Raw genomic sequence first — 13,799 nt, 5'->3', positions numbered from 1 at the left:
GCTCCTTGGACCTCCCCTTTATAAGGAGATCGTCCAAGTACGGGATAATTATAACTCCCTTCTTTCGAAGGAATATCATCATTTTTGGCCATTACCTTGGAACACACCCTCGGTGCCGTGGACAGACCAAACGGCAACGTCTGGAATTGGTAATGGCAGTTCTGTACCACAACCTTGAGGTACTCCTGGTGAGGTGGGTAAATGGGGACATGCAGGTAAGCATCCATGATGTCCAGTGATACCATGTAATCCCCCTCTTCCAGGCTTGCAATAACCGCCCTGAGCGATTCCATTTTGAACTCGAACTTCCTTATATAAGTGTTCAAGGATTTCAAATTTAGAATGGGTCTCACGAACCGTCTGGTTTCGGTACCACAAACATTGTGGAATAGTAACCCCGTCCCTGTTGAAGGAGGGGAACTTTTATTATCACCTGCTGGAGGTACAGCTTGTGAATTGCCGCCAGTACTACCTCCCTGTCCAGGGGAGTAGTTAGCAAGGCTGATTTGAGGTAACGGCGAGGGGGAGACGCCTCGAATTCCAGCTTGTAGCCCTGCGATACCACTTGTAGAACCCAGAGATCCACCTGTGAGCGAACCCACTGGTCGCTGAAGTTCCGGAGACGCGCCCCTACCGCACCTGTCTGTGGAGCCCCAGCGTCATGCGGTGGACTCAGTAGAAGCAGGGGAGGATTTTTGTTCCTGGGAACTGGCTGTCTGGTGCAGCTTTTCCCTCTCCCCCTGCCTCTGGGCAGAAAGGAAGCACCTTTGATCCGCTTGCCTTTCTGAGGCCGAAAGGACTGTACCTGATAGTACGGTGCTTTCTTAGGTTGTGAGGGAGCCTGAGGTAAAAATATCGATTTCCCAGCTGTTGCTGTGGATAGAAGGTCCGAGAGACCATCCCCAAACAATTCCTCACCCTTATAAGGCAAAACCTCCATGTGCCTTTTAGAATCAGCATCACCTGTCCACTGCCGGGTCCATAATACCCTCCTGGCAGAAATGGACATTGCATTAATTCTAGATGCCAGCCGGCAAATATCCCTCTGTGCATCCCTCATATATAAGACGACGTCTTTAATATGCTCTATGGTTAGCAATATAGTATCCCTGTCGAGGGTATCAATATTATCTGACAGGGTATCAGACCACGCTGCTGCAGCACTACACATCCATGCTGAAGCAATTGCAGGTCTTAGTATAGTACCTGAGTGTGTATATACAGACTTCAGGATAGCCTCCTGCTTTCTATCAGCAGGTTCCTTCAAGGCGGCCGTATCCTGAGACGGCAGTGCCACCTTTTTTGACAAGCGTGTGAGCGCCTTATCCACCCTAGGAGATATCTCCCAACGTGACCTATCCTCTGGCGGGAAAGGGTACGCCATCAGTAATTTTTTTTAGAAATTACCAGTTTCTTATCGGGGAAACCCCACGCTTCTTCACACACTTCATTCAACTCATCTGATGGGGGAAAAAACACTGGCTGCTTTTTCTCCCCAAACATAATACCCTTTTTTAGTGGTACCTGGGTTAATGTCAGAAATGTGTAACACATTTTTCATTGCCGTAATCATGCAACGGATGCCCCTTGTGGATTGTGTATATGTCTTATCCTCGTCGACACTGGAGTCAGACTCCGTGTCGACATCTGTATCTGCCATCTGAGGTAGCGGGCGTTTGTGAGCCCCTGATGGTCTTTGAGACGCCTGGGCAGGCACGGGCTGAGAAGCCGGCTGTCCCACGGCTGTTACGTCATCCAGCCTTTTATGTAAGGAGTTGACACTGTCGGTTAATACCTTCCACATATCCATCCACTCTGGTGTCGACATCACATTTATCGGCATCTGCTCCGCCTCCACATAAGCCTCCTCATCAAACATGTCGACACAGCCGTACCGACACACCGCACACACACAGGGAATGCTCTGACTGAGGACAGGACCCCACAAAGTCCTTTGGGGAGACAGAGAGAGAGTATGCCAGCACACACCAGAGCGCTATATAATTAGGGATTTACACTATTACAGAAAGTGATTTTTCCCTATAGCTGCTTAACATGTATAGTTTGCGCCTAAATTTAGTGCCCCCCCCTCTCTTTTTAACCCTTTGAGCCTGGAAACTGCAGGGGAGAGCCTGGGGAGCTGTCTTCCAGCGGAACTGTGAAGAGAAAATGGCGCCAGTGTGCTGAGGGAGATAGCCCCGCCCCTTTCACGGCGGACTTCACCTGCTCTTTTATTAATATTATGGCAGGGGATTTTTACACATATATAGTTTATTAGACTATATTATGTGTTTTTTGCCATTTTTAAGGTAATCTAATTGCAGCCCAGGGCGCCCCCCCCCCCCCAACACCCCCCCCCCCCACAGCGCCCTGCACCCATCAGTGACCGGAGTATGTGGTGTGCATGGGGAGCAATGGCGCACAGCTACAGTGCTGTGCGCTACCTTAATGAAGACCGGAGTCTTCAGCCGCCGATTTTCTCCTCGGAATCTTCCGTCTTCTGGCTCTGCAAGGGGGACGGCGGCGCGGGTCCGGGACCGGACGACCGAGGCTGGGACTGTGTTCGATCCCTCTGGAGCTAATGGTGTCCAGTAGCCTAGAAGCCCAAGCTAGCTGCAAGCAGGTAGGTTCGCTTCTCTCCCCTTAGTCCCTCGTAGCAGTGAGTCTGTTGCCAGCAGATCTCACTGAAAATAAAAAACCTAACAAATACTTTCTTTACTAAGAGCTCAGGAGAGCCCCTAGTGTGCAACCAGCTCGAGCCGGGCACAGATTCTAACTGAGGTCTGGAGGAGGGGCATAGAGGGAGGAGCCAGTGCACACCAGATAGTACCTAATCTTTCTTTTAGAGTGCCAAGTCTCCTGCGGAGCCCGTCTATTCCCCATGGTCCTTACGGAGTACCCAGCATCCACTAGGACGTCAGAGAAATTATAGTGACCTCACACTCATCCCCATATCCCATACTCCCAATAATTATAGTGACCTCGCACTCATCCCCATATCCCATACTTCCAATAATTATAGTGACCTTACACTCATCCCCATATCCTATACTCCTAATAATTATAGTGATCTCACACTCATCCCCATATCCTATACTCCCAATAATTATAGTGACCTCACACTCATCCCCATATCCCATACTCCCAATAATTATAGTGACCTCGCACTCATCCCCATATCCCATACTCCCAATAATTATAGTGACCTCGCACTCATCCCCATATCCCATACTCCCAATAATTATAGTGACCTCGCACTCATCCCCATATCCCATACTCCCAATAATTATAGTGACCTCGCACTCATCCCCATATCCCATACTCCCAATAATTATAGTGACCTCGCACTCATCCCCATATCCCATACTCCCAATAATTATAGTGACCTCACACTCATCCCCATATCCTATACTGCCAATAATTATAGTGACCTCACACTCATCCCCATATTCTATACCCCCAATAATTATAGTGACCTCACACTCATCCCCATATCCTATACTCCCAATAATTAGTGACCTCACACTCATCCCCATATCCTATACTCCCAATAATTATAGTGACCTCACACTCATCCCCATATCCTATACTGCCAATAATTATAGTGACCTCACACTCATCCCCATATCCTATACCCCCAATAATTATAGTGACCTCACACTCATCCCCATATCCTATACTCCCAATAATTATAGTGACCTCACACGCATGCCCATATCCTATACTCCCAATAATTATAGTGACCTCACACTCATCCCCATATCCTATACCCCCAATAATTAGTGACCTCACACTCATCCCCATATCCTATACCCTCAATAATTATAGTGACCTCACACTCATCCCCATATCCTATACTCCCAATAATTATAGTGACCTCACACGCATGCCCATATCCTATACTCCCAATAATTATAGTGACCTCACACTCTTCCCCATATCCCATACTCCTAATAATTATAGTGACCTCACTCATCCCCATATCCTATACCCCCAATAATTATAGTGACCTCACACTCATCCCCATATCCTATACTCCCAATAATTATAGTAACCTCACACTCATCCCCATATCCCGTACTCCAATTATAGTGACCTCACTCATCCCCATATCCTATACCCCCAATAATTATAGTGACCTCACACTCATCCTCATATCATATACTCCCAATAATTATAGTGACCTCACACTCATCCCCATATTCCATACTTCCAATAATTATAGTGACCTCACACGCATCCCCATATCCTATACCCCCAATAATTATAGTGACCTCACACTCATCCCCATATCCCATACTCCCAATAATTATAGTGACCTGACACTCATCCCCATATCCCATACTCCCAATAATTATAGTGACCTTACACTCATCCCCATATCCTATACTCCCAATAATTAGTGACCTCACACTCATCCCCATATCCTATACTCCCAATAATTAGTGACCTCACACTCATCCCCATATCCTATACTCCCAATAATTATAGTGACCTCACACTCATCCCCATATCCCATACTCCCATTAATTATAGTGACCTCACACTCATCCCCATATCCCATACTCCCAATAATTATAGTGACCTCACACTCATCCCCATATCCCATACTCCCAATAATTATAGTGACCTCACACTCATCCCCATATCCCATACTCCCAATAATTATAGTGACCTCACACTCATCCACATATCCTATACCCCCAATAATTATAGTGACCTCACACTCATCCCCATATCCTATACTCCCAATAATTATAGTGACCTCACACTCATCCCCATATCCCATACTCCCAATAATTATAGTGACCTCACACTCATCCACATATCCTATATCCCCAATAATTATAGTGACCTCTCACTCATCCACATATCCTATACTCCCAATAATTATAGTGACCTCACACTCATCCCCATATCCTATACTCCCAATTATTATAGTGACCTCTCACTCATCCCCATATCCCATACTCCCAATAATTATAGTGACCTCTCACTCATCCCCATATCTTATACTCCCAATAATTATAGTGACCTCTCACTCATCCCCATATTCCATACTCCCAATAATTATAGTGACCTCACACTCATCCCCATATCCCATACTACCAATAATTATAGTGACCTCTCACTTATCCCCATATCCCATACTCCTAATAATTATAGTGACCTCACTCATCCCCATATCCTATACTCCCAATAATTATAGTGACCTCACACTCATCCCCATATCCTATACTGCCAATAATTATAGTGACCTCACTCATCCCCATATCCTATACTCCCAATAATTAGTGACCTCACACTCATCCCCATATCATATACTCCCAATAATTATAGTGACCTCACTCATCCCCATATCCTATACTCCCAATAATTATAGTGACCTCACACTCATCCCCATATCCTATACCCCCAATAATTATAGTGACCTCTCACTCATCCCCATATCCTATACTCCCAATAATTATAGTGACCTCACACTCATCCCCATATCCCATACTCCCAATAATTATAGTGACCTCACACTCATCCCCATATCCCATACTCCCAATAATTATAGTGACCTCACACTCATCCCCATATCCCATACTCCCAATAATTATAGATGGAAAAATCGACTGCACGGTATTATTAGAATTGCTCTTATGCGGACTACAAATCTAAGCAAATATGGAGGGGAACGGGGACTATGAACTGCACACCCTAATTCTAAATATAATAAATGGTGCTACCATACTGAGACTTGTAGTTCCACACAGAAAACAGAAAAAATGCAGGTGCACACTCTATAGTACTAAGCACTGCTACTCAGAATAGTTATAATACACTCTGTAATCTAATATAGAGCTTAGCATCATTTTGGCCAATAATATGAGCGCACCAACCGCAATCAGGTGACCTCATCTAGTGGGTCCCTAACACTAAGGTTCAAGTTGAGGGCATGGGACCGCCTAGGCCAGCACAAGACAACCATACCAGGCATCACATGAGCGAGAGGTTTAAATGTTAATAAGTGTTACAGGCACACAGCACAGTGTATATGGGCGGTCCTCACAGCACCGCTAAACATCCTGCAGATTCTCTGTATGAAACATTCCAATCCCTGTATCCCCGTAAGAGTGTAAGCTCTAGAGACCACAATCCCATCTGTTACATCTTATTCTAGTATATTGTTACTGTATGTTTATTAACAGTTTATTATTTGAATGTTCAATCTTTCTCCGTAATTGTACTGCGCTATACCATATGTTAGCGCAATGAATATTATACTAGATAGTCATAAAATCCACTAGAAAAATAAAACTGCCATGTCCAGTGTGTGCGCTGGGAAATTGCTTCCCCTCAGTGTGAGCAGATATTATTCATGGGGCCATTACACTGTCTGTGTCTATGGGGTCGCCCTGATAAATGGGATTATGGGAAATGTCAGCGTCGGTCTGGATGACAGGCCAGCATACATTAGCTATATAAATGAGTAATGAAAGAGCTGAGCGTACCTCCAGCAGCCAGGGCTTCAGCTTCCTGTCCAGAATTATGTCAAACCCTAACACTTCGAAGCAGACGCTGTTGCTGCCTGGCTGTTGTCCAGGCCGACACATCCGGTATGCATGGAGCACGTGAGGTTCCGCTACTATCAGGGTCTTCACAACCAACTCCTGGGGAAGGAAGAGAAACGGTCACATCCCAGGAGCCTGCACCATGTGCGGTGCAGCAGAGATCACATACACTAAGCTTTGTGTCACAGGTGACAATGACACTGGTATATAGAGACAAAAACACAGGGAGAGGACAATGCCTTCTGTACACAGGGAGGATAATTACACCGGAATAGGAGAGGATAACCGCACTGGGGCGAGGAGAGGATAACCGCACCGGGAGGTGGAGAGGATAACGGCACTGGGGCGAGGAGAGGATAACCGCACCGGGAGGTGGAGAGGATAACCGCACCGGGAGGTGGTGAGGATAACCGCCCTGGGGCGAGGAGAGGATAACCGCACCGGGAGGTGGAGAGGATAACGGCACTGGGGCGAGGAGAGGATAACGGCACTGGGGCGAGGAGAGGATAACCGCACCAGGAGGGGGAGAGGATAACCGCACCGGGAGGTGGTGAGGATAACCGCACTGGGGCGAGGAGAGGATAACCGCACCGGGAGGTGGAGAGGATAACGGCACTGGGGCGAGGAGAGGATAACCGCACCGGGAGGTGGAGAGGATAACCGCACCGGGAGGTGGTGAGGATAAACGCACTGGGGCGAAGAGAGGATAACCGCACCGGGAGGTGGAGAGGATAACGGCACTGGGGCGAGGAGAGGATAACGGCACTGGGGCGAGGAGAGGATAACCGCACCGGGAGGTGGAGAGGATAACAGCACTGGGACGAGGACAGGATAACAGCACTGGGGCGAGGAGATGATAACCACTCCAGGAGATGGAGAGGATAACAGCACTGGGGCGAGGAGAGGATAACCGCACCGGTAGGTGGAGAGGATAACCGCACCGGGAGGTGGAGAGGATAATGGCACTGGGACTGGGAGAGGATAACGGCACTGGGACTGGGAGAGGATAATGGCACTGGGACTGGGAGAGGATAACCGCACCGGGAGGTGGAGAGGATAATGGCACTGGGACTGGGAGAGGATAATGGCACTGGGACTGGGAGAGGATAATGGCACTGGGACTGGGAGAGGATAACCGCACCGGGAGGTGGAGAGGATAACCGCACCGGGAGGTGGAGAGGATAACGGCACTGGGACTGGGAGAGGATAATGGCACTGGGAGGTGGAGAGGATAATGGCACTGGGACTGGGAGAGGATAAGGGCACCAGGTGGTGGAGAGGATAACAGCACCAGGAGGTGGAGAGGATAACAGCACCGGGACTGGAAGAGGATAACAGCACCAGGAGGTGGAGCGGATAACAGCACCAGGACTGGAAGAGGATAACAGCACCAGGACTGGAAGAGGATAACAGCACCAGGACTGGAAGAGGATAACAGCACCAGGACTGGAAGAGGATAACAGCACCGGGACTAGAAGAGGATAACAGCACCGGGACTGGAAGAGGATAACAGCACCGGGACTGGAAGAGGATAACAGCACCGGGACTGGGAGAGGATAACAGCACCGGGACTGGAAGAGGATAACAGCACCGGGACTGGAAGAGGATTACAGCACCGGGACTGGAAGAGGATAACAGCACCGGGACTGGAAGAGGATAACAGCACCGGGACTGGAAGAGGATAACAGCACCAGGACTGGAAGAGGATAACAGCACCAGGACTGGAAGAGGATAACAGCACCAGGACTGGAAGAGGATAACAGCACCGGGACTAGAAGAGGATAACAGCACCGGGACTGGAAGAGGATAACAGCACCGGGACTGGAAGAGGATAACAGCACTGGGACTGGGAGAGGATAACAGCACCGGGACTGGAAGAGGATTACAGCACCGGGACTGGAAGAGGATTACAGCACCGGGACTGGAAGAGGATAACAGCACCGGGACTGGAAGAGGATAACAGCACCGGGACTGGAAGAGGATAACAGCACCAGGACTGGGAGAGGATAACAGCACCGGGACTGGGAGAGGATAACAGCACCGGGACTGGAAGAGGATAACAGCACCGGGACTGGGAGAGGATAACAGCACCGGGACTGGAAGAGGATAACAGCACCGGGACTGGAAGAGGATAACAGCACCGGGACTGGAAGAGGATAACAGCACCGGGACTGGGAGAGGATAACAGCACCGGGACTGGAAGAGGATAACAGCACCGGGACTGGGAGAGGATAACAGCACTGGGACTGGGAGAGGATAACAGCACCGGGACTGGAAGAGGATAACAGCACTGGGACTGGGAGAGGATAACAGCACTGGGACTGGGAGAGGATAACAGCACTGCAATGAAAAGAAGATAACAGGACCGGGGCGTGGAGAGGATAACAACACTGGGGCGAGAAGAATATAATGATACTGAGGCGAGAAGAGTATAACGGCACTGGGACGTGGAGAGGATAAAGACACTGGGGCGAGGAGAAGACAACAGAACCAGGACATGGAGATCATAATAGCACTGGGAGAAGATAACAGCATCGGGAAGTGGAGAGGATAACGGCACTGGGGCGAGAAGAGGATAGAACTAGGATGTGGGGAAGATAACGCACTGGGGCTGGGAGATGATAACAGCACCGGGATATGGAGAGGATAACAGCACTGGGATATGGAGAGGATAACAGCACGGGGATATGGAGAGGATAACAGCACTGGGATATGGAGAGGATAACAGCACTGGGATATGGAGAGGATAACAGCACCAAGATGTGGAGAGGATAACAGCACCGGGATATGAAGAGGATAACAGCACTGGGATATGGAGAGGATAACAGCACTGGGATATGGAGAGGATAACAGCACCGGGATGTGGAGAGGATAACAGCACTGGGATATGGAGAGGATAACAGCACTGGGATATGGAGAGGATAACAGCACTGGGATATGGAGAGGATAACAGCACTGGGATATGGAGAGGATAACAGCACTGGGATATGGAGAGGATAACAGCACTGGGATATGGAGAGGATAACAGCACTGGGATATGGAGAGGATAACAGCACCGGGATGTGAAGAGGATAACAGCACTGGGATATGGAGAGGATAACGGCATTGGGGCGAGAAGAGGATAACGGCATTGGGGCGAGAAGAGGATAACAGCACTGGGACGTGGAGAGGATAACAGCACTGGGACGTGGAGAGGATAACGGCACTGGGATGTGGAGAGGATAACGGCACTGGGGTAAGAAGAGGATAACAGCACTGGGGCGACGAGATAACGGCACCGGGATGTGGAGAGGATAACAGCACCGGGATATGGAGAGGATAACGGCAGCAGGAGGTGGAGAGAATAACCGCACTGGGAGTGGGAGAGGATACTGGCACCAGGGGGTAGAGAGGATAACAGCACTGGGAGTGGGAGAGGATAACAGCACTGGGAGTGGGAGAGAATAACGGCACTGGGAGTGGGAGAGAATAACGGCACTGGGAGTGGGAGAGAATAACGGCACTGGGAGTGGGAGAGAATAACGGCACTGGGAGTGGGAGAGAATAACGGCACTGGGAGTGGGAGAGAATAACGGCACTGGGAGTGGGAGAGAATAACGGCACTGGGAGTGGGAGAGAATAACAGCACTGGGAGTGGGAGAGAATAACGGCACTGGGAGTGGGAGAGGATAACGGCACTGGGAGTGGGAGAGAATAACGGCACTGGGAGTTGGAGAGAATAACGGCACTGGGAGTTGGAGAGAATAACGGCACTGGGAGTGGGAGAGAATAACGGCACTGGGAGTGGGAGAGAATAACGGCACTGGGAGTGGGAGAGGATAACAGCACTGGGAGTGGGAGAGAATAACGGCACTGGGAGTGGGAGAGAATAACGGCACTGGGAGTGGGAGAGAATAACGGCACTGGGAGTGGGAGTGTCAAAGTCAGAAAAATGTCTCAATGCACACTGCCATATTTGCACCGCACACTGGTCCGTGCTGCGCGTGCGTACGCTCTCCCGTGGAGGCGCATACCCGCAATAGCGTGCACACGCAGGCGCGGTATGCGCATTTACGGTAGAGTTTATGTGATCGTAGCGTGCGACTCATTCGTTACAAATGTTCACAATTAATGTAGTTTATAGATTATGGTCCCTTTGATAGATTCTGAAAGTTTGGTTAATATAGAATGTCCCTGAACGGAGGAATCCCTCTTTGTATTGTGCGAAGGATCTAACAGGGGTCATACAGCAGTGTTTGGTACCCATCGGAAGAGTATTTAAATAGCAATATTCCGGTGTTGGTTTGGAGCAGATTAATCGCTCGTGCGAATAGTTATGGACATAAGAAGTTATGTCCATTTATTTATTTGTCCTTACTTAGTCATGCATCTGAACAGTTGGAGACAGGCATCAGTAGGTCTCAAATGTCTCTTTGACCTCAGGGATCCCCCAAACAATAGTTTGCATGTTAAGAGGGCCTCATACCTACACATGCATAAGGTAAACACAGGAATAGTAATTGAAGATCAATTGTACTCCAAATCAGTATCTTTCCCGCAGACGGAGTACAATAGTCTGTAATTACACTGAGCTTTTGAGACTCAATGAGGAAGGCCAACACCTGTGTTTACAAATGGGGCTGGATTTGTATACAGGAGAATGAGGGCTGAGATGTCATTGTCTCAACTGAAAGTGGACATCATGAATATAGAACAAAACCCAGACAGGATTCTGGGTTTGTATTCGCCAAACAATAGCTTCTCACTAGACAGGAATGTGTTGGTCATCACCCATTGTGTTACATAACCAAGGCCACTGATGCAGCTGGCTCACATGCTGGGAGGGACACACACTTCTTGTGGTTGACACACCCCCACAGCTGGAATGCAGGTATGATATACCCACTGGAGATCACAGGGCTGACTCTCTCACTCAGAACTAAGCTAGCATCAAGCAGCATGGCGGCTACATCCCCAGGACAGAATTCCTTCCCAAAGGCTAAGTATTGAACTTCACATGGCTAGATAAGGAAACAGATAGATTGCTTTCTGGTTTAAATAGGATATTGTAACTTGGTTGTATGATTGTTGGGTGTTTGTGTTGGTGCCCTGTGGAATCTGTGATGGTAGCTGGGATCTTGTTAATCATAAATACCACCATGCAGTACTTTTGAATATGTGCTGGTAGCAATGGCAGGCTGATACTTGTGAGTACCTGGTGGTCTGGTCTTGTGATAACTCATATGCTCTGGTTATAGAGATACTGAAGTTGTTTGGGATGTGAAATTATGAGATGGTTCTAGGAAGTTGGATTACATTGTGAAAGGTGATTTAGATTGTTTGGAATTGTAAAATCAGAACATATGCATTGTTTTGAGGCTTGGACATTTTGGAATAAAATGGAGTCTAGCTTCTGCCCCATGCGGCATTGTAGGGACGATTGTGTAGCTGGGTGTTGTGTATATAGGGACAGGCAGCATGGGTAAGCTCAAGTACTTTCTAAACAAAGATTCTCAGCATTTATTAACTGCGCAGCGATTGTTCCTCACATGTGTAAGCTTCGCTGCAACCATATTGTTTTTTAATGTTATTGTGAGCCAATTTCTCTCATCTCTCTCCGTCTCTCTCTCTCTCTCTCTCTCTCTCTCTCTCTCTCCTCTTTTCTCTTATATCTCTCATAGTATTATAGTATTGTACTGTATTGCATTTAGGTCAGTGTAGTATTGTCTTTTTGTATTTATTGTTTAGATCTGTGGTTAGGAAGTCTCTGTTATATTGTAGTGTATCATTTGTACTGTTACCCCCTTTTTACAAGTATATTAGATATAATACAGTTAATAGGCCTTGGAACCTAAACCAGTATCTGTGTATTTTCTATAGTGTTAAGTGTTCACTTGAGCGTCGGTGACGCTCAAGCAGCTTTGTAGATAGTCAGGTTACACAAGGTTGCACTTACACCCTGTACTCACATTAAGGTATTCTGTGTATTTCATTGGTATAAGGTTTTAACATAAAGGTATAGTGTTGTAAGCGTCTGCATCGCTGGTGACCTCCTCGTGGTCTCGAGCGTAAGCTACGCTACAGCGAATCATTCCCCTAGACATAACCAATAACGTGTCCTGTGATCACTGGGCCGCGAGCGAACGTGACGCTTGAGCGTCTCGCCTACGGCTGAGCGATCGCTACGCCAATAGCGTACCATTACGGTACTTCTTGAGCAAACAGCGTACAGTGTTCTTAGCTTCATAAAGGGTTGTTTATACGACAAGGAATTTAGCATTGTCAATTGCGGGCTCGTCCTATACTTCTCATATCTGCACTAGGTAGATCAGCAGACATTATCCCTCCAGCAAAGGGTGGGAGGTTGTCTCACAGTGCTGACGGGATAAGCGTCTGCTTCGCTTAGATAAAGAGTGCTGAAGGAACCCGGTAACCGGAGGTAAGAACAGTACGCTATTGTCTTTGAAAATCTGGTTTTTATTTCAATTTGGTGCCAACTACACACTCAGGCCTAGAATAACTTTAGGAGTTTTGAATGATGACTTTCTTTGTGACAAGAGGCCGCATGGTCTGTCCACCATTTTGTGTGACCCTCATGGAGGTGGAAGGGGGAGGAGCAGCGGCCATTTTGGGAAGGTCAAATTTTTTTTTTTTTCTGAGCGGCTGGTTTTCAGTTGACTCAGGAAACAATCAGCCATCCACTGTCAAAAAGAAATCATCATTTAATGAGGTTTTTTTTAATGCATTTATTTAATCTATATCATAGTCAATCATAAGTAATAGTGATTGGTACTTATATGTAATTTCATATGCGTGTGCTTACATCAATGTATGTTATTAGATTAAATTTAGAATTGCATTTTTATCTGTGTAAGTTTCACATCTCACCTTCCTGTTTGCCATTTGCATTGATAACGTGCTGAGAAAAAAACAAGCACACAGCATAGAAGATACTGTGTGGTGTTTGGTAAGCGTTTATATAGTGAAATATCGCTTATAGTAAGGCGATACAGAAGCCACAAGACAATAGCACACATTTGTTCAGTTTCCAAAATTTAGTTTAAATACCTTACTTTACTGTAACGCCTCTGGGGAGAGCTATCAGACTACGGGAAATGATTTTTCTGATCAGAAAACTATAAGAATGATAGTGGGTTGAAAACGGTATGAGTGTATTGAATCCCGCTTTGTGGACTTTGTGATCTATGTGATAAAACGGTATTGAATTCCGCTTTGTGGACTTTGTGATCTGTGTGATCT

General features: G+C 47.4%; 1 protein-coding gene across 3 annotated transcripts in view; it reads right to left on the bottom strand.

Annotated features, from left to right (window-relative positions):
• TTLL7 (tubulin tyrosine ligase like 7) overlaps window positions 1-13,799 on the bottom strand; it is a 434,278-nt gene that overhangs the window by 295,853 nt on the left and 124,626 nt on the right. For all 3 annotated transcript variants that reach the window (XM_063938974.1, XM_063938973.1, XM_063938975.1), the window contains one exon: window positions 6,501-6,659. In XM_063938974.1, the coding sequence (XP_063795044.1) occupies window positions 6,501-6,659 (159 nt within the window). The remainder of the gene's footprint in view (window positions 1-6,500; window positions 6,660-13,799) is intronic.

The sequence above is a fragment of the Pseudophryne corroboree genome, chromosome 9, assembly GCF_028390025.1.
Source record: "Pseudophryne corroboree isolate aPseCor3 chromosome 9, aPseCor3.hap2, whole genome shotgun sequence".
Taxonomy (NCBI): domain Eukaryota; kingdom Metazoa; phylum Chordata; class Amphibia; order Anura; family Myobatrachidae; genus Pseudophryne; species Pseudophryne corroboree.
This window is presented reverse-complemented; position numbering and strand designations above follow the sequence as displayed.